The 20,148-nt window shown below is 43.4% G+C and overlaps 1 protein-coding gene across 3 annotated transcripts in view; it reads right to left on the bottom strand.

Annotated features, from left to right (window-relative positions):
- Positions 1–889: 889 nt before the first annotated feature.
- CYRIA (CYFIP related Rac1 interactor A) overlaps positions 890–20,148 on the bottom strand; it is a 60,524-nt gene continuing 41,265 nt past the window's right edge. For all 3 annotated transcript variants that reach the window (XM_077751022.1, XM_077751020.1, XM_077751021.1), the window contains 9 exons: positions 16,395–16,516; positions 15,052–15,157; positions 13,090–13,226; positions 12,555–12,632; positions 12,259–12,375; positions 12,090–12,169; positions 10,465–10,591; positions 5,743–5,813; positions 890–3,851 (listed from right to left, as the gene is read on the bottom strand). In XM_077751022.1, coding sequence (XP_077607148.1) covers positions 3,788–3,851; positions 5,743–5,813; positions 10,465–10,591; positions 12,090–12,169; positions 12,259–12,375; positions 12,555–12,632; positions 13,090–13,226; positions 15,052–15,157; positions 16,395–16,516 — 902 coding nt within the window. In that variant the 3' untranslated portion in view covers positions 890–3,787. The remainder of the gene's footprint in view (positions 3,852–5,742; positions 5,814–10,464; positions 10,592–12,089; positions 12,170–12,258; positions 12,376–12,554; positions 12,633–13,089; positions 13,227–15,051; positions 15,158–16,394; positions 16,517–20,148) is intronic.

Consider the following 20,148-nt stretch of genomic DNA (forward strand, 5'->3'; position numbering starts at 1 on the left):
AGTTCCAAATCGCTCTAATTATCGTGCCTTTATCTTTTGTATAGGGCATCATGGAAGGTCTTTTTTGACCCATTGATAGCAGACCCAAGTAGGTCTCAGGTGAAAAGCTTAAAAGGTTCAGGGATGCTCTAAAAAGTTTCAATATTCAATTTTTAATAGCATTTCTTTAGGGCTTAAGTTGCCCGAAAATTGTACTTATATAGAATAAGTTAATAGCTAACTTTGCTGAATCCATAAAGGGTTAATGCACTTAAAAAAATAGAATGCATGGGTATTTATTAGGAATTCTTAGCATCCTTGGATGGTGAGTCTCACGCATCCCTAGATATCAATCACATTTCTGTTTATTCTGTCTTTTTTTTATAATGAATTATCTTTGCTGAAATTAGTAAAATATAGCTGGTACCAAGAGCAGAACATTTTGGGTATTTTATGTTGTATATGATGGAGGCAAAAGGCAGATGGTGTGATTTGCTGGTCCCCAAAGCAGGTATTTAGGAAATACTGATGTTCAGCAAAAATCTGTGATCGTGTGCTGATTACCCACTCAACCTTGAATATCATATGAATAGAGATATATTTTTAAATATATGTACCAAACTTTAATTTTCATTTCACACTCAAAACTTCTGTACAAAAGAGGCAAAGCAGGCAAAAAAAAAAAAATCACAATGACTTTAGCAAACAACATGACAATTTAAAAACTGGTTTGTGTGTGCAACAGCCTTTATAGATGTAATAGGTTCCAAAACTTTTTTGTCTCTTTAAGATAAAATTCCACTGTTTATCATTAATACTTAAAAAATTGTTGCTGTTTGGATACAAGATTGAATGAGCATTCTCTGAAGTCTGCTGCACAGTTGGATTCCAAGATCGGGTAGGCTTTNCCAAATGTGATGATGTATAGAAACCTCAGTTTACCATTAATGTCTTGATATAATGATGATGATAAGAAGCAAATGAAGAAGCAGGATATTAACTAACAGTTAAAGATAGTATCCAAGACTTTCTTTTTGGTTGTTAATCAATACTGCGGCCCTAATGGGCTACCACAATTCAAAACACTCACTGCCACTTGCTCTCTATTAGTAGTTCTTAGTGATGCATGAAAGATTTCTGAGAACACAGTTATGAGGCCAAAGTAGCAGTGCATCTGAGAAATGTAATTTTCACCTGTTGCCTTCCCCAAAATAAATATCGGAGTAATGGAAAACACTGTTTATTTGAAAACTATGGAACATCAAATATGAAATAGAATGAACATTGACATGGATACTGTGGCTAGCACTTTCCCCCAAACCACCCCACAGATCTTGAACACATGTGCATGCAGCACACACACAAAACCATGATTGTTTAAGGGCTCCTAATGCCTGGAGGGCAGTTTGTTAAAAGAATTTGTCTCCCACAGTAGCTCTGGAGTGGACCAGAGATCCATCACCTGTTAGTGATCACAGACATTCAATTAACTTGTCCTCCTGATAATCACAGGCAATAGTTCAGGCCCTGGACTTTTGAAAATTCACATACGGGTGAATCTTAGCTTTGAAACAAGGCAGCCTGGCTAACCTGGGGCAGGCCAGCAGCCCCTCCCATGTTAGACTTGATAAAAGTCTAATTAAAAATTATAAGTATGCTCAACTATTTACTCTGCAAGTCCTTTCCTCTCTCCAAGACTTAAGCTCCTCACCCGATAAAGGAAAAAGAATGGACTCCACGATGATAAACATTGAGTGCCTCTATGATTCTTGTCTTGACAATTGTTGCCCAAAGATAAAACGTGGCTGCCAAGCAGAACATTTCTTAAGCTGAATAATCAAATGGATTGGTTCATCCATTGTTACCTCATTTTCCAGCTTCCTCTAAGGTATTAAGATCCCTAGGCTTGAAAAGTTTGTGAAGGCCATCTTAAGTGCATTTCTGGTCTGATGAGAGAACCCCCTCATTTAGGCAGCTGTACTTGTTCAACTTGAAAAGCTCCAAGGAAAAAGGTCTTTTCTCTCTCTGTTGACTGACATTTAGATATAAACCAGAGAATCTTCTCTGCCACTTGACGGGGTTTGTTGTTGTTGTTAAAAATATAATTAAAAAACTACGTTTCCTTTTTTTTTTTTTCTTTTCTTTTGGAAGACTCAAGAGAATTACAGCTGGACACTAAAGTCTGGAAATCAATTGTGTCTACAGCTTATTCCTTGAAACATGGTGAATGAAACCCTAATGCACCCAGACCCAACTTCTGGGATTATTAATCATTGGGCAATGCTTTCCTTCTATCAGAAATAGGCAAGTAATAATATAAACCAGACTGAAGCTGATTTAAAAGTGTCCAATCTCATCTTATAGTATGTATGCATAGGCCACACGGTGAACAGGGAAAGATTCAGGAGTGAGGTATCCTGGATTCTAGTCCTACATGGGGTTGATCCCATTTGACTTCAGCCTTGTCTCATTTCCCCACTGGGGGTTGAGACAGGAGATTTCTAAGATTCCATTCCAAGCTCTGATCTGCAGAAAGGATGACTCTAAGGCTTGTCATATGTTCAATCATCAAGACAAGACGGGGTGATGCTTCCTGGACTCTATGTACTAAGGAAGCATGTAAGAGTCAGCCATTTTATTGGCTCATGGTCTTGTAGGGCTCTTGGAGATTGTCTGTTTTAATCGCCCATTTTATAGATGAAGAAAGTGAGACACAGAATTTAAGTGTATTTTCAAAGATCACACCGTGGATCAATAAGGCTAGGACTCAATCCAGGTACTCAGACCAACGTTTTGTACATTGCAACAAGCCAGCAGTGCGGTCAGGGAGGAGCTGCCTTTTAAATATTAGGGAACTTGAAAATGCAAGGACTCCCCTCTCTGATTTCCCTGGTTTCCTGGTAATCAATGAAGTACCTAGGCCTCTGTTGCCACATGGGGCAGGGCTCATTTTAGGAGGGGCTGTGCACCCAGCACCCCATAGACTAGTGGAATGTCACCAAAATTACCTATAGTTTCACAGCCAGAGGGCTGAAGCAGAGAGATGACTGTCCTGTTGCTTGTGTGTCCTTCCTCCCAATCTGTCCCCCACTTCCAAGACCCCTCCCTTCACGACTCAGCTATGACAGCACATCTATCTATTCTCACTTCTCTCTCACAAACTGATTCAAGCACAGGTGATTTTCCTCTTGCAGAATCAAAAGGGAATGTTACAGGAATATAAATCCAGACAGAAGGGGAATATGTTGATAAATAAAATACGTGCAAACGAAAAAGCTGCCCATGTGGTTTGCAGTCTGAGGAAAGAGAGGGGGCGTGCTGAATTCGAAACACTTGAATCTGTGTCTTCACATGCATTTTTCTTTTCTTGGATTCCTCTCTCCCTCTGTCGGGATAACAGTTGTGTTTTTTGTGGCCAAGCTGACACAGGAAATCAAATACTTCGTGTTTCTCTAAGTATACTTCCCAGAGGGATTACACATCTAGAATTAAAACACTACCACAAACTATTAGGAATTTCAGGGTGTTACAGGTGTAGTTAAAGGACTCCAGTCATAAAGATCAGAATCTCCAAATCTGGGCTTTGGAGAAGGGGGTTTTGTTTTAGACATCAAAGGTAAGGCTCTCAAGTCAATTTATGCTCTGCTGGGTTGAGTCAGTCAGGATACAAATTAAGGTCCATATATTTCAGTGACAAGGAGGAAACGGTTATGTAAATACACAAGTATTAACATCAATCTGTATTAAATTATGTAAACATATACATCTTCTGAGGTCAGTACATAGATCCTCCTCTTTGAGCAGAGCTCTACTGAAGCATTGCTCGAATCTGTTTGGAAGTTGATTCGTCATTCAAGTGCTTTGTAGTGAACCTGGATGGAGAGAAAATGATGGGGGTCAGTGAGGAACCAGCACTCTGCCAAAGCGTCAGTGATGACTCTCAGCCCATCTTGACCTTGAGAGACTCAACTGATATTTAGGAATCAAACCTTGGCTTGTTCCTTAGAGAAATAACCACGCTTCAATGCCCAGAGTATTCTCAGACGGACTTACCATTTGATTCTTCTTTCCAAAGGAATTTTGTATTGTGGTTACTCAACAAGTAGACTTTTGCCAAATCAAATAATTACACGGGGGAGATACACGCAATTCCATTTTTCTGGGAAGGTAGACTTTGCATGAAGGAGTGAAGACTCTCAACCACCTAGGCTGACTCTGCTGGGTTACAGGTTTCAGAATACGGATCTGCTAGCAACCCCAACCTTCAACGTCTATGGTTTTCTCTACTTTCCAGGGGACTCTTATGCTCATTGCCACCACAACGGGGCCCAAGTGCAGGCCAGCAAGCAAACAAAAATAGGCAGCACCTTCTGCACCCTCACATTAACCTGGTATAGGAAGGGTTAATGAAAAGGAAGGAAAAGGGGAATTAAGATGTAATCAAACTTTGACCATGTGCTAGACACTTCAGGTAAGTTTTCATTTCATTCACTAACTTTGCAGGAGAGGTTACTGCCTCCACTTTACAGACGAGAAAACTGAGATTCGGAGAGGCTAAATGACCCATCTCAGACCACAGAGCTGACAACATGTGATTTGTGAGCCATTTGTAGTTTCTGATTGGGACCCAAATGAATCGGCCTCAAAAGCCTGCACTCTTTTCCTTCATTGTACTACCTACAGAAGCCCACACATGCCAACACTCAGACGGGACTACCCTGCTCTTCACAAAACCTTCTTTGATTAAGCGAACCTGGAAAGTTAAAAAAAGGGAAAAAAGTCAGACGTGAGAGTCTCACTATGTATGGGTAGCCTGCCTGCTGTGAAGTGGGCACCAGTGGAGAAAAGCCTGGCTCACGCACAGAATTGGGAAGGCTCCTGCGTGATGTTACATCTGTTCTGAAGAATGATGACCTAGTGACTCCACAAGACAGCATCAACCTCAGTTTTATTCATTTCATGTGCGGCTGTTTCTTCATGTATTAAATGGGAGTAATAGATCACCTTCCCTCTCTGGGTGGCGATGATGAACGTGCTCGGGAGTGGGGAATAAGACGTAAGTGCTGTATGTCACCAGAAGATTATTGATCCATCCCACTTATACTTATTGAACATCTACTGCATGCACAACACTGAGGGGAACTCGAGAAAATCAAAGATGAGTAAGACAGCAAGGACCATAAACCTTCCCGATTGCAACCCAGCATGGGAATGATTTACACACTAGAGTGATTCAACAGATTCCTGTAGATGTGTCAGAGGACTAACTAAAACGTAAGAATCCCTTATAAACAAACACAGAGTGGAGGCCTGAGTCCCCACCCTGAAGACTCGAATTCATTCGGGCTGGGTTGGAGCCTGCACGCGAGTATTGGCAAGTCCGCCACAATTCTCACATGCAGCCAGATGAAGGGGAGAGTGAGACTCAGGAAGCTTCTTTTTCTGATGAGTCCCCACTTACCATAAGGCAGCACGGCAGCCGACGGTTAGGCCCCTGACCTGTGGGGTCACACAGACCCAGGGTCAGGTCCTAGCGTGGTCCTGTGCCATGCAACTTTTAGCACAAGTCATTTGATTTCCCTAAATCTCAGTTTCTTCCCTCTGTAAAAAGGCTAGGATCAAAACGATGCTGACTTCAATGGGTCATCAGAAGGATTAAACGTGTGAAGACACGCACGAGGTTAAGCCTGGGGCTCCAGTGCTGGGTCCCTAACAGCATCTAGATCTGCAGTCTCTCGGAAGGGTCGCAGGGGCGAGGCTCACCTGAGGGCATTCAGCAGCCCCTCCACACTGTCCGGGGCCTGTTCCTTCAAGACTTTTATGCAGCCTTTCATCTAGGAGGAGAAAGCATCACATTTTGTTACAACTCCAGCAATTGCGTCCATGATAGTATCTGTTCGAACCACCATGTGTCCGTGATCAGATCACATTACTTCTGCCGGAAGAAACCCCACCCAGAAAGGACCAGCAGACCTTCCAAACCCCTCACATGAGTGAGATGTTTCCTCTGGGCACCTCTAGAAGCTGTGTATCACTTCTCACACTATGCTGCCATTGAACGTTTCACGTGTCCGGGACTGAGGCCGTGATCTTGGCTTGCACTCCAGATCCACGTGCAGGGCATCCCTCGCAGTAGTCTCTCAGTGGAGACTGACCGCCTGAAGGACACACCTGATGATCTTCTGCCATCCCAGTTTCCAGATGCTTTTTCTCCCTTAGCTGATGCCAAACACTTAACAATTTTTTTTTCTTTTTTAAGGACCCAGCTAAAGATCACCAATACCATCACCAATATACATCTCATTTCCTTCACCAGGTAGAAGTAACCACCACCTCTTTGTGTTCCTAACAGTAAGCTAGCATTTATCGGGGGTGTTGGAGATTTAAGCACCCAAATCAATTTGTCTCCCTCACTAGGCCAGGAGAGGACTGGGGAAGGCCACAGGTTAAGAATGTGTGCTGTTTGCAGACTCCTTGAGTTTCCTCTATCCTTGTGTATTTAGTACCTGCATGAACCTAGACAAGTTTCTTAGTTTTTTGTGCCCTTGGAATATATTTTTTTCATAATTGGAAGTAAATGAAAAATAAATATATAGAGATCACAGTACATTATGCATATCCTAGATTTTTTTCAACAAGGGAAGTATCTCCCTGCAAAAAATACAATCACTCATTTTAAACTCAGATGTTCACACTCTGTATTGAATTTAGGTAGACTAAGGACATCTTTTATAATGGCCTCTTATAAATATTTTCTGTAGGTATGCTTCTGGTATGTAGGAAGTTTTATCTTATGGCCTAATGGACACTGGTAGATTGATGGAGGCACACAGAAGCACAGGGTTGAGGATCTTTTGAGGATCACATACAGGCTCATCAAGAAAGAATGTCATGGTCAATCAGAGATGTCTGTCATGGGTGCAATATGGGGAGAGGCTACAAACATGTCAGGTGTGTGTCAATTGCAAGGATGGAATCAAGCTCAGGGATGCAGAGATTTGGTCCCTCTCCCAGTGGAGTTCATGGTCTAGTGGAAGAAGGGAGAGAAATAACTATTATCAGTGATTTTAAAAGGGTAGAAGAGCAGTCGGTGCTCTTGGGAATTTCTAGTTCTATTTCAGCCTGATTAAAGCCTTGGGTGTGAATAACAAGATGCAATCAGGGGTGTAGTCGGGACCAGATCCAGTGAGAGTTTAATAGCATGTTAAGGAGTTGGGGGGCCTTTGCCTGTAGAAAGGCCTTTGCCTGACGGGTGTTAAACAATATAGCAATGTCGTCAATAGAGGAAGGGATCAGAAGGATGCACGACTAAGGATGGATGGGTCAGTGAGAGCCCCTGAGGCTGTCGAGTGTGAGAGCCGCAGTGACGTGGAGATTCACGGGGAGGCAGGGGTATGGATCCAAGGTCCGGTCCACAGGACCCGGTGACTGATAAGCTATGAGGGTGAAGAAGACGAGAGAAAATAATTCCAGGTTCCAAGGGACAATTCCAGGTTTCCAGCTTAGACACTGGGTCATAAGATGATGAAATACCTGAGGCAGGAACACAGAAGACAAGCAAGTTTCTGGGGGGAAAAGATTGTCTTTGATTTGGTGTCAGCCATATTTCAGGAGTCCAGATGTTGTGTCTGGAATTCTGGGTGAGGTTTGGGTTGGAGACCGGGATTAAAGAGTGATTTCTTATCAGATGGTTACACAAGTCTAAGGAAATCAGCAGAAAACACCACCTCACTTCAGCCTGGCTTCCCAGCACACAAGGATAGCATCTGGTCTCTCAATGACCCAACCCCTCTGGGCCTCAGTGGCTTTTCTCTGATGATTCATTCCCCTAAAAGTACTCCTCCTTTCCTCGGTCCACTAGGGAAAATTCTACCCCTTCTCCAAGATCCACCTTAAACATCACTCTCTAGCTCTCCTCTAAGCAGAATAAGCTTCTCCCTCATCTGACTTTCCAGGGCATTTTCTTTGTAAATGTGTGTATTATGCAACTCAGGGCTTCACAAATAAATACTTGTTTTTTCACAGTGGATGATATCCTAGGGATTTATAAACCCAGTGCATGTAACTGCCGGCTTAGAAGCAGACCGATATCTGAAGGAGCCCCTTTATGTCACCAAAGAAAACGGCCCATCTTGAACACATGTTGTGTTAGATAAATCTGAAACTTTCTTAGAGAAACATGCAAACTTCAGTAGGAACAAAGCTTTCATAGTGAGATTGAAGAACAAATACATTTCATAAAGACTATGTGTGGTTAGATTTAACATTATATAATGTTTATGACATTACCAGAAAGATTCAGTAAATGACAAGCAAGGAGAAGCTACTTAAAGGTTAGGGTTACAGGACATAATTGTACCCCATGTATTTTTATTTGTGGACTCTGTGACAAGTTACCAAATGGCTCTGGTAAATATGAATGTCCTATGAATACCAAGTAATAAACTCAATCTACACTCAAGTGATATTCATGAAGTTATTATGAGTTATTTATACTCAGTCCATAGTATAAAAATGTTAAAGCCTCACAAAGAATATGGTAAAAATATTTATTGGAATGAAAAACGCCCCATGATATACTGTTATGCAAATAAATATGTTTTAAAAGACCAATTACAGCAGGGTGCTAATTTGTAATGCACACACACGCGTCTACACAAACATCCACATTAAAAGGAGGGATGAAGATTTGCTGACACTTCGACAATGGTCATCTGTCTATGAGGAGGTTACTACAGATACGTTTGACATTCTGTATTTTGATTTCTTATATTTTTCCAGCTTGTTATACTAAATACTTTTTTTCTTGGCAAACAGAAATAACTGCACTAAAAAATAATACAGACTCTATGAAGAACCATGACTAGCTGTGCTAGGGAAGTGAGAACTTCACGAGTAACCCCAGTTGCATTTAAAACTGATAAATTTCCGGGGCGCCTGGGTGGCTTAGTCGGTTAAGCGTTCGACTTTCGCTTAGGTCATGATCTCGCGGTTCGTGGGTTCGAGCCCCGCGTCGGGCTCTGTGCTGACTGCCAGCTCGGAGCCTGGAGCCTGTTTCAGAGTCTGTGTCTCCCTCTCTCTCTGACCCTCCCCTGCTCACGCTGTCTCTCTCTCTCTCCTAGAAATAAATAAAAAATATTAAAAAAAAACAAAACTGATAAATTTCCTTACACCCTTCTGACTCGTGGTCCCTCTGGGCATGGAGACTTTCCATCGGCGCAGTACTCAAGCGTCAGAGCTACTGTTCTGTGCAGACGAATGAAAACAGAGAGTGCTGCCCAAACTTAGCACTGTCGGGATAAGTTAACACCAAGTGGTCCTATTCTGCCCTTAAAAGGCTTTGTACATATTTTTTGGTTTATTTTTTCTTTTTCTTTTTAAAAATTTTTTTTTTTTTATTTCTGGGAGAGAGAGAGCGTGAGCAGGGGAGGGTCAGAGAGAGAGGGAGACACAGAATTTGAAGCAGGCTCCAGGCTCTGAGCTGTCAGCACAGAGCCCGACGTGGGGCTCAAACCCACGAACCATGAGATCATGACCTGAGCCGAAGTTGGACGCTTAACCGACTGAGCCACCCAGGCGCCTCTTGGTTTATTTTTTCTTGAAAGAGAGAGATAGGGAGAAGGAGAGAGAGAGAGAGACAGAATCCCAAGCAGACTCTGCTGTCAGCACAGAGCTGGATATGGAGCTCGAGCTCGCAAACCTGGGATCACGACCTGAGCTGCAATCAAGAGTTGGATGCTTAGCTGACTGAGCCTCCCAGGAACCCCCAAAAGGCTTTATATTAGCACATGGAATACACGATTGGGTTGATGTTGCAGACAGAAAATCCAGAATGGTAAGTGCTCAGGGCTCCAGAGGAGAAGGTAGGTTGTGACCATGCAGATGTGCTCCTGGACGAGGTGACATTTGTGGAATGTCTTAAACGCATCCACCCATTGGAAAGAAGGGACGGCACTCTGGGCAGGGAAAAGGGCTCAAGCATATCCCAATGACAAGAAAAGGCATGGGTGGTGCCAGCAGCTGGGGGCGGTAGGAGAGGAAGTTGGAATATTGTTTGAAATGTGATCATATCTTGCAATCCAGTATCTGCCAATGCTGCTAACTTTAAGATGCATATAACATCTAAAAGTACATTCATAAGGCCCACTGGATACCCTGAAGGGGCAGTTTGCAGCTCAGTGACTAGTCATCTGCTCAGCTCCTCTACAGGCTGAGGGATTAGTGTCTGTGTGCCCTGCTCTGCTTTTTGACTGGATGTTTGGCTGTGAGCACATGAGTAAGATTGGGCTTCTTGCTATGAGGATAGCTGCCATGAGGGGGGGTGCACTTTGGAGAGATCCTTCTCCATGGGGGATGGAGGAGGGAGGGAGGGAAGGAGAGAGAGAGAGAGAAAGAAGGAGAGAGAGAGAGAGAGAGGGAAGCAATGTCTGTTTCACAACATTAACGAGCTCTTATTCAGAAAGCAGAGTTCATAACTATCCTTACATCGATCTTGGACGTCTTGCAGAAAGCTCCCACGGGATGGACGTGGTCATAGAGGATGATCACCCCCACCATCACCCGCATGCAGAACATCAGCGTTTCTTCGCTCGTAAATCTGCTCCTGTACTCCCTGAAAGAGAGGAAGAATGGCAGCTGCGTTTCTACCTTGCCAGAGCACGTTCATTTCTGGCTACTTTAGCCTCCTCCAATCATCTCTTGAGAGCAATCCCATACCTGCAACCACCAGGTTAATACGCTCTTAAAGAAACCCATGATGATCATTCTCCTCAAATCTATCCAACCAGCAATTCAGTGTGAAAATAAGGTAAATGAGAGGGCAGTAAATTCTCTTCTCTTCTGCCCTTCAGCGGGCCAGCTCGTCACGTACATCACTCCCCCCAACCCATCAATCTTGAATATTTTATAGCAGGTCCCTCTGGCTGTCCAAGATTATAGAGAATAATGGCTTCATTATGGAGAGAAAGAATCAGGCTCATTTCTACAGAGCAGCGATCATGTCTCCAGTCGGAGTAACTTCCTTTGTTAAGACACAGGATGCAGATTGAATTGGATCGGCAAAGATACGTAAAAGAAATTATGTACCATTCACTGGGCTGGGAGTATTTGTGGAGTTTGAATTTTGTTCACTTACCTTGACAGGGTCCCTAATGATTCAGATAATTCTAGATAATTTTAGAGGCTTCCTGAACGTCTACCTCATTATGCACTGGGCCCACAAGGAAGATGATTACTATTTCTGTCTCGGAATAAATCTTAACTTTGGTATAAGTGAAAAATTTGAAACTCACACACCATCTTACATTTGAACAGAGCATCACATTTTGTAAGGTGCTTTTGATGCCTTTGGCCCTCCAAAGCCCTCTGCAGCACAGAGGCCATTATGGCAACGTCATCAGAGGAGGAAACCGAGGCCCAGGCAGGCCATTCCACGTGTTTACCAGCACACAGAAGTAGCTATAGAGATAACTGGACCCCTAACTTGTGGGCGTGTATTTCCTCATTACCATGCTGCCTCGCCATTAACGACGTCAGCCATTTCTAAAATCTAGCAACTAGTTTAAGCACAAAGAAACTACTTAGAGAGAGAGAGACAGACAGACAGACAGACAGACAGAGACAGAGAGGGAAGGGAAGGGAGCGAAAGAGAAGGACAGAGGGAGAGAAATCTCCATTATCACCCTTGCAACAGTCTTAACCGCTTCTACTCTTTCTTCCAAATCTTCTGTCAGATCTTTTCTCCCACATACTCAAAATAATACCCCGTCGTTTAAGCCAACCCTCCACATGGCCCTGCCACACCTTCTACAACATCTTTGAGTTCCGGTTCTGCCATCTAATAAGGTATGCAGCTTTTGGGAAGTCAGTTAGCCAGTTTGGACCTCAGCTTCTTCAACTACAAATGGGGGTGACTTACACTTACCCAGAGTTCTTTATGAAATGAATTCAGATCATATACATGTCCATGTTACTGTGCTGACCCAAAGTTACCATCATCATCATCATCACCGTCATCATCGTCATCACCATCACCATCATAATCGTCAACATATTAACAGGCTCTGTCTAGGGGAACCCTGGACCACGGAGCCACCACTGATGGAACTTACGGCGTTTCCAGCATGACTTTACAAACACTTGTCATCGTACTGAGGCAGTCTGTGGTGTTCTCTATTGGCAGGGTTTTGTTCTAAGTGGAGATACAGAACTAGGTTAGTCCTGCTAGCAGCTTTTACGTGTATTTAATAAAAAAGGACCTCGGTGCTCAGTTTCACTCACTTCGGACACAAAGTGCATGGTGGCGTTGCTGAGGGTTTTCAGCATTGGCGTGGCTTCCGCGTAGAAGAGGGACATTCGATTGGCCATCTCATTATTGACTTCATTCTCAATGTCTAGCTGATGAAAATAAGAAGGGAAGACGCAATTGATAAAGAGATGGTCAAAAATCCTAACACAGTGTCTGCTGGAAAGGGAATTACAGATGAGGGCTGGCTTCTCCCCGTGCCCTGCCCGATGCAGAAATCAGAGGAAGATGTGGAGAATGGGCACATGGACGGGGGGACCCAGGGGCTCACATGCATGTTGTTGATGCGGTTGCGACTTATCGTCCTTCTGTAGTAGCTGAAGTCATTCTGAATGGCTGGGTTCCTCATCTGAAATTCGGAAGAGAGGAAAGAAGGTCATCTCCCCACAGCAGATGGGGGATGTGTGTTAGGAGCTCTGATACTAGACTATGTAACCAGAAGTCTCTTTGTTGTAACAGTCGAAGCAACTTCTGACTAAAAATAAATACTCAGAGCCTCATTATTGTAATGCCTTGCCCTTACTATAAGCTAGATTTCAGGGAAAGAATCCTTGTTTTCCATCAGAATAGATACTTGAAAAGGCTTCCTCTTATTGCATTTGGAAGATTTTGAATTCCATGTACAAAAACCACCAACCTATATCACTTTCACTATAAGGCAGGCAAATTCTCAGCTTCTATGGCTCTGTAGGGAAGGAGATACCTCTTACTCATTGATTCCCCACCCCACGGCATTAGCAGAGTGCCTGTACATAGTAGGTAGTTAGGACAAGTTTGTTAAGTTGTCTAAGCATGTGCGGTCTAACCTTGAGCTCATCAAACCGAAGGGTAAAATGAAGAATTTCCGCAAACTCTTTCGCCAGGGCCTGCTCCCTCTCCAGGTGCTGGGTCGGCGTGTAGGGCGGACAGGTCAGAGATTCTAATAAACTTTGAAGAGCTTTTTCTGAAAGTCAAAGTGATTAATATATATTTGAGGTGGCCCACGGAGATCCTTCAAAAAGCACAGTTAGTAGGTCCTGCTGACATCTGCAGAGATGACCTTTCTTCTCCACGCCTTTTGCCATAACTGTATGGTGTGACGTGTGTGGCTAAGAAGAAGGAGCCTATTGTGCCTGAGCAGACTGCCTCCCAGGTGACCCCCAGGGCCACACGGCTTCAGCCGAGTCTCTCAAAGCTCAGCCAAACTCTCAGCTGTTCAGTATTGCTAACTCCTGCCACTATTTAGAAATCACAGATATGTGTTTTGGGATCATGTGTATGAGACAGCCACTCGTGACAGAGAGGGGATGAGGTGACCCAGAACACATGGTTAGATAACCTGCACTGCAGGGAAAGACTTTGGGTCCCTATCCAGCTCCTCTCTGCCCCCACATGTCAACCAACCTAATCCAGGGGTGCTTTTCTGCAAACCCGCTGCAGTAATGTTGACCTCCATTACTGTCCCTGAAACAGTCTCATTAAATCCTCTGGTCCATTTCTACACATCCCCTCCAGTTTTTCCTTCAACATATTTCTATCACTACCAAGTCGTCTGGCCAATCCTTGAGAGCAGGGGTTGGAACCAAACTATGGCAGACAGGCCAAATCTGGCCCACTGTCAATTTTTGCAAATAAAGTTTTATTAAAGCATAGTCATGCTTTATGTCCATTCCTTAATGTGTGGACGATGGCTATGAACATGATATAATGGGAGCGTTGAGGAGGCGCAACAAAGATAGGATGGCCCAGAGGCCTAAAATAGTATCGGCTCTTACAGCAAAGTGTGCTAACACCTGATCTATAGTTCTTAATGGTCTTTTATAGCAAGTTTACAGGGACATCTCTTGCCATTTCCATTTATGGGAATGGGCTGCCTTCTGAGTTAGCCAGTTCTGCCTTGGCGGATCTTTTTCCTTCTGGTAAAAATGTGGCTCTCTATGATTTCAGTTCATGGGGTCTAGATATACACGGTGGAGAGACAGAAAAAGGAAACAGAGAAAAAGCTAGATCTGAGAGTCTTCAGAGGCTCTCTTTTCTTAAAAAATTATTTTATTTCATTCAACCGCTTCCTTTGGGTCTTTGCTTCCAGTTCTCTCAACATCATGGCCATTATTCTCCCAAAGTATTTCGATTTCTCTGTTTAACTCTTAAAATCTGGCATTCATTTACAGAAAAAAGTAAAGTAAAACATGACTACCCCTTTCTTCTTTCTAGATCTATTATATTAACTAATGGGTCCTCAGAAAGCTGTACGCTTGGGGGAGTGGTTATATCACACAGGTGGTCACATCGAGCTTTGTCAGGCAGACCTGACTTGACTCTTGCTTCTGAAAAGCCATCCTCAACCTATACAGGTTGCTTGTAAGGCTTAAGAGCAGAACGTAGTTTGTTTTTCCTGTGTTTTACTATATTAAATGCATCACATGACTCTAACCAATCAGGTTCTTTTATGGATTGGCAGTGATCTGTTTGTTTCAACTTCTCTGTCATTTAGAAATGCGATCAGACCACATCAAAACTGTTACAGTGACACTTACCTGAGGCCCAGACCAGAGGGACACGCAAGAGTGGAGGCACCCCCAACCTGCCACCGAGGGAGGAACTTTGAAATGAATTTAAGGGAATGAAAACCAATGTTGTCATCCCTGAGTGGCTCCCCCAGCGCAGCTGCAGGCGGATGTGGGACACTTCCCAGAGCACCGAGCTAGCTCATCCCGCTCCTTTCTCAAACTCCGTAACATAACACAACTCCGTCACACACGGGATAAAAACTGCAAACACATACTCACCTAGCCTTATGGAAAATTCATAAAATCTCTTTAGCCTCACAACCAGAGGGCACACAGCATTCCAAGCTTTTTCTTGAAGCTGAATGTCGTTGGGATTTTGAATCGCCTACAAAACGTGATAAAATCGTCTGTTTAAAAAAGAAGCAATAACCTCCACGTCAAAATGCCTCAAGAGCAAGAAAGGATGGGGGTTGAAGAAAACACAATTCCTGATCTACTTCGCTAGTCTGCTCTTAAAGTTGCCATCATCAGTCCATGGGCCTGTCTTCCAAGATGCTCAGTTAGAATGAGATATTTGCACTGGACTCTAATGCCAATGACCCTACAATTATATCCTGTGTCATCTTGTGTCTCTTATTTTAAATGCAAAAAAAAATGCAAAACTAATTGGAAGCAATTCAGCCTTCCTTCATCATGTTTTGATTCTACTAAAGTCGAGCCAGTGCTTATTAGGACGTGCAGATCCTGAAGATGTCTTCCTTTCCCTATAATACGTATTACATTCCTTCCGTTCTGTGATGTTACCTAAATTACCTAAAGTAATGGAGACCCTTAAGTAGAATAACCACCTTTAAGAAACTGTCACTTTCTTAGAAATGTTCTTCTGTCCGGGTGGCGGCAGCTTAAGGATAAGAGCGTTAGTGGTGCATTTTTCCTGGATGGCGGCAGTGGCTGTTGTGTCTGTAAGTGCGCATGTGTGTGCGTTTGTCTATGTGTTGCTACTTCCACAAAACTAATTATTTCAAATACAAGGAATATCAAGTTTCTTGCCTTTAAGGCATTGCGCAGCCTTAAAAGCCATGCTGGCAATTTTGTTTTCTGTTTTGGATGTTGTTTTTCAGGTTGTTTTTTTTTTTTTTTAATCTCAAGTCATTTCAAGAGGACAGACTTGCAGGCTACTTAGAGCAAGACAGATCATGACTGTTGTTTCGGATACTGTGGAACCTGCCAAAACGACTACAAAATGCTGGAAGTCTGTGCAAGCCCGGACCTCATGACTTACACTTCAACTGCTGTCCATTGACTTGTCTGGATGTTTCCCTTAAATGAAGTAACATGCTGACAAATCGTTGTTTAAACGTCAGTCCTGCGATAACAAATGTACGACCGAGAAGAGAATGGCTAATGTCTGACATGGTCTACAGCACCGTGTGCTCAGATTAATGTCCTAGAGTAAAAGGGGCCATTCATACTTTTTTAAAAAACACATTACCCTCCTTGTTCTTCCCCGTACACTAGCAAATACTAGGGCTACTACTTAATCTTGCTGGGTGTGTGTGTGTGTGTGTGGGTTTCCCCTCTCCTTCGAGGGTGCTGTCTGCTCAGTGTTTTCGTTGACGTACATCTCGGATCTCCGGCCCCGCGCCCTTGTAAGCTTGCAGGTCTGCGAGGATGCTCTCAGAATCCTGGAGGACGGCGCTAATCTGGTTCCATATTTCCCTCTCTCCTTCCGTGGGCTGCGCATCTGGGCAGAAGGGAAACGAAAAGACACAGAGGGCTTGTGTTTACAGCCAGCTTGGGAGGAAGATCAGCATTCAGTTCTACCTGCACGGCAGTCCTCTTTGATTCCTATACGTCTGGTCTTTACCCGTTGACACAATAAGCTCCTAGGAAAGGCGACTAACACAACTTCCGTGCACTACTTAGTTCAAAACAGTCATCGGTCTCTCTGCACACGCTAAACCAAGCATGTTGGAATGACTGCAGGCACGTTATTTGTGTAGAACATGCTTTCTGCACACCAATTATTATGTGCCACGCGGTTAACTGGATGACAGAAGGAATAAATGTTGTCTTTTGGGGTCCACATTTAATAGGAGAAGCTACTGAGTATTTCTGTTACGACTAAAAATCTGTGAATCTGAGTATAGACAGGAAAAATAGTCCCCTTTATATTTCCATATAAAAAATAAGCTTAAAATATTAGATAATCCTTCAGAGCCATGACGGAGATGTGTCTTTCTGACACAATGATATGGAGAAAGTATTGAGATGTACCAATGAACATGAACTCAAGAAGTACAGCAGGTTTTTTTTTTTTAAAAAAAACTTTTTTTTAATGTTTTATTTATTTCTGAGAGAGACAGCAGGAGCAGGGGAAGGTCAGAGAGAGAGGGAGATACAGAATCTGAAACAGGCTCCAGGCTCTGAGCTAGCTGTCAGCACAGAGCCTGACGCAGGCTTGAACTCAAGAACTGTGAGATCATGACTTGGGCCGAAGTCGGACACTTGACCGACTGAGCCACCCAGGCGCCCCATAGGAGGTTTGTTTTAAAGAGGCTTGTACTGTTCAGTTTTGGTCTTGACTGTAAATGCTACTCACAAGAGTAAGGGACACATTCAGGCTTACATAAAAGAAGAACATATTCTAATAACCACAGAAGCATCCCCTTAACTCTAAATTCCCACTTGATTACATTGCTGTAGTAAATATATGTTCATGGCCCCATGAGTATTTTGTGGCGGTTGGTAGGCAGAAGTCGAATGGTGGGAAATCTCACAATGCCCATAAAATAGGTTACTTGCCCAGGCGAGTCAGGAAAGTAACCTCCATCCCAAACAAAGGCGTTGCTAACACAAAGGGGATAGATGTCACCTCTTAAAAATTTGTTTTCAAAAATCCAAGTCCTAAGGTAGTGACTTCTCCCAGGAGACCCCACTCATGAAAGGGTACGTTAGAGTTACGTCTGGTGTAACACTTCCCAGATCAAATCCTAGTCTTGACTGGTCTTGGTGGGAGCTGATCCTGAGAAAGGAAATAATTCACTGGTTTACCCTGGGAGTATAAGGGGCAGAATTCCTGAGCTCAGTGACACTGAGGCAAGGCACTGGCGTGCTGATGGGGCTCACAGTAGGGCTGAGTATCAGGCTAAAGGGTTGGGCCAGATGTGGCTGCTTCTGCTTTGGTTGCCATCTGCTGGGGCCTATGCTAATCTGAGGCCAGACCTTTGAGAAAAGATGCCCATTTTTAGATCATTTTCCTTACCGTGTCCTGCTAAGACCTAAGAAATTGGTAGAGTTACCTGGGAAATGAAGGATGGAAATCATCAGTGCCTGAGAATTCTCATTAGAAAGAAAAATCCCAGGTCCTCATAGACTATCCAGATATTTTGCAAACTCTGCCTTTTAGGAATGAGATGGATTTCGATGAGAGAAAGGGTAAGGACTGAAGTGCACGTGCACCAGGATTCAGAGAAGAAGACGAGTGTGGTCTTGGAGGAGAGAAAATCGCTCAAGATAAAGGATGGGTTTGAGCTGGCTGGCTGGAAGGCCACAGGGAGTGCAACCTGCAGAACATGGCAGAGACCCACAGGTCATGGAACCGAGGTCCCCTCTTCCGGCTAACAATGAGGCCCTTGATGGTTCCTGCCTTCTGGGGACTCAAATACAAGTGGGGTCGATTTCCAGGGTGCAGAGTCCAGACTGGGAGAAGCTCTAATCTGTCTGTCTGTTTGCTTTTTCAAATAGAAAGAGGACTGTGTCACCCTAAGTGACATTGGCATTGGCTCATCTACCTATGGAAGTTCATGATTCAATCTATTCTGATCCCCCAGCTAAGTGATTAGACAGCCAGGACTAATTAATGAGAATCTGATCCATTAGGCTGCAGGACTCTGGCCTTATTTGTTTCACTAAATCTCCAGGACCTAGGGCAATGCCTGGTACATACTGTATGCTCAAGAAAGATGTGCTGAGGGGCACCTGGGTGGCCTAGTCGGTTAAGCATCCGACTTTCGCTTAAGTCATGATCTCGCGGGTAGTGGGTTCGAGCCCCGCCTTGGGCTCTGTGCTGACTGCCAGCTCAGAGCCTGGAGCCTGTTTCAGTCTGTGACTCCCTCTCTCTCTGACCCTCCCCTGCTCACGCTGTCTCTCTCTCTCTCTCCTAGAAATAAATAAAACATTAAAAGAAAATTAAAAAAAAAAAGAAAGATGTGCTGAATAAAAGCGCTGAATGAACGATTTATTACTCACACTACGTTTTATGATTTTTCTGCTTGTCCTTGTATTTGGAGGTCTCTGGAGACAGAGTCCGTATTCTTATTCTCAGTGCCTCCATGTGTCTTACCCATTGGAGACACTCAATACGTATGTCAAGACTCAATAAATAAATGAGGACATTGACCAGGTGGTAGAGAATTGGGGTGTTGGGAAGCAGTGAAAGAAGTGAAGATCCTATTACTTCTGGATCCTCTCGTGTCTCTTCCTCCCAAATGACTTCCATACTGTTACCTCTCTCACTGCTACCGTTTATCTATCTCTATCATCTACATCTAGATCTATGCCTATCTATCTACAATCAAATTGGCTAGTCACACTTTCATTAACACTTGTGTTTTTAAATCATCCTTCATTTATCTACAGCCTCAAGGTCTCTTCAGTGTGGTTCACACACTATCAGGATATTTGTTGAGTGAAAACCTGCACTTAGGTTGACCATCCCAATTTTAAGGCTGTTATCATTTGTTTTCTAGAATATCCCTTTAAGATGCTTTGGTGTCTTTGCTTTCGGTATTCTCCATATTCAGATTCGGTGGGCACCCATGTTTTAAAAATATGTGGTGTCTTCAGATGTCAGAGAGAAACATCTTGCAAAATTGGTGCTTGAAAAGGTATGTTGATATTTAACTTATCAGCAACCTCCTAAAGCACTTGCTAAGTGAACAGGAAATCTGAATGATGGTTGTTTTTCTATTTTTAACACGAAGATCGACCTTTTGTCAAAGATGCACACACACGCATATGCCCACCATAACATTACTGACAGAAATGAGTCCTTATTGTCAGTGGTAGCGAAGGAATCTCTCGGTGATGTTTCTTCCAAGAATCACATTCTAAAATCTAATCACTGTCAATTATTTCATTGCCATTGAGAACAACAGTTACATCAAGCTGGGCTGCTCTTGTCTGACAATGAAGCTGTTAAAAAAAAAAACAAAAACCCCTGTGATTTACACAGGCAATTTCAGAAACCAATACTTCGAGAAGCTCTGGCTCCAGCCTATCCAAGTCATCCCCCAGGGGATGATTTAAACCCCTGTTCTGGACTTGCTATCATGGAAGGTATGAAAATGTATCATGTGCACTGTGACCTTGAAT

This window comes from Crocuta crocuta, unplaced genomic scaffold, assembly GCF_008692635.1.
Source record: "Crocuta crocuta isolate KB4526 unplaced genomic scaffold, BGI_CrCroc_1.0 scaffold129, whole genome shotgun sequence".
Lineage (NCBI taxonomy): Eukaryota > Metazoa > Chordata > Mammalia > Carnivora > Hyaenidae > Crocuta > Crocuta crocuta.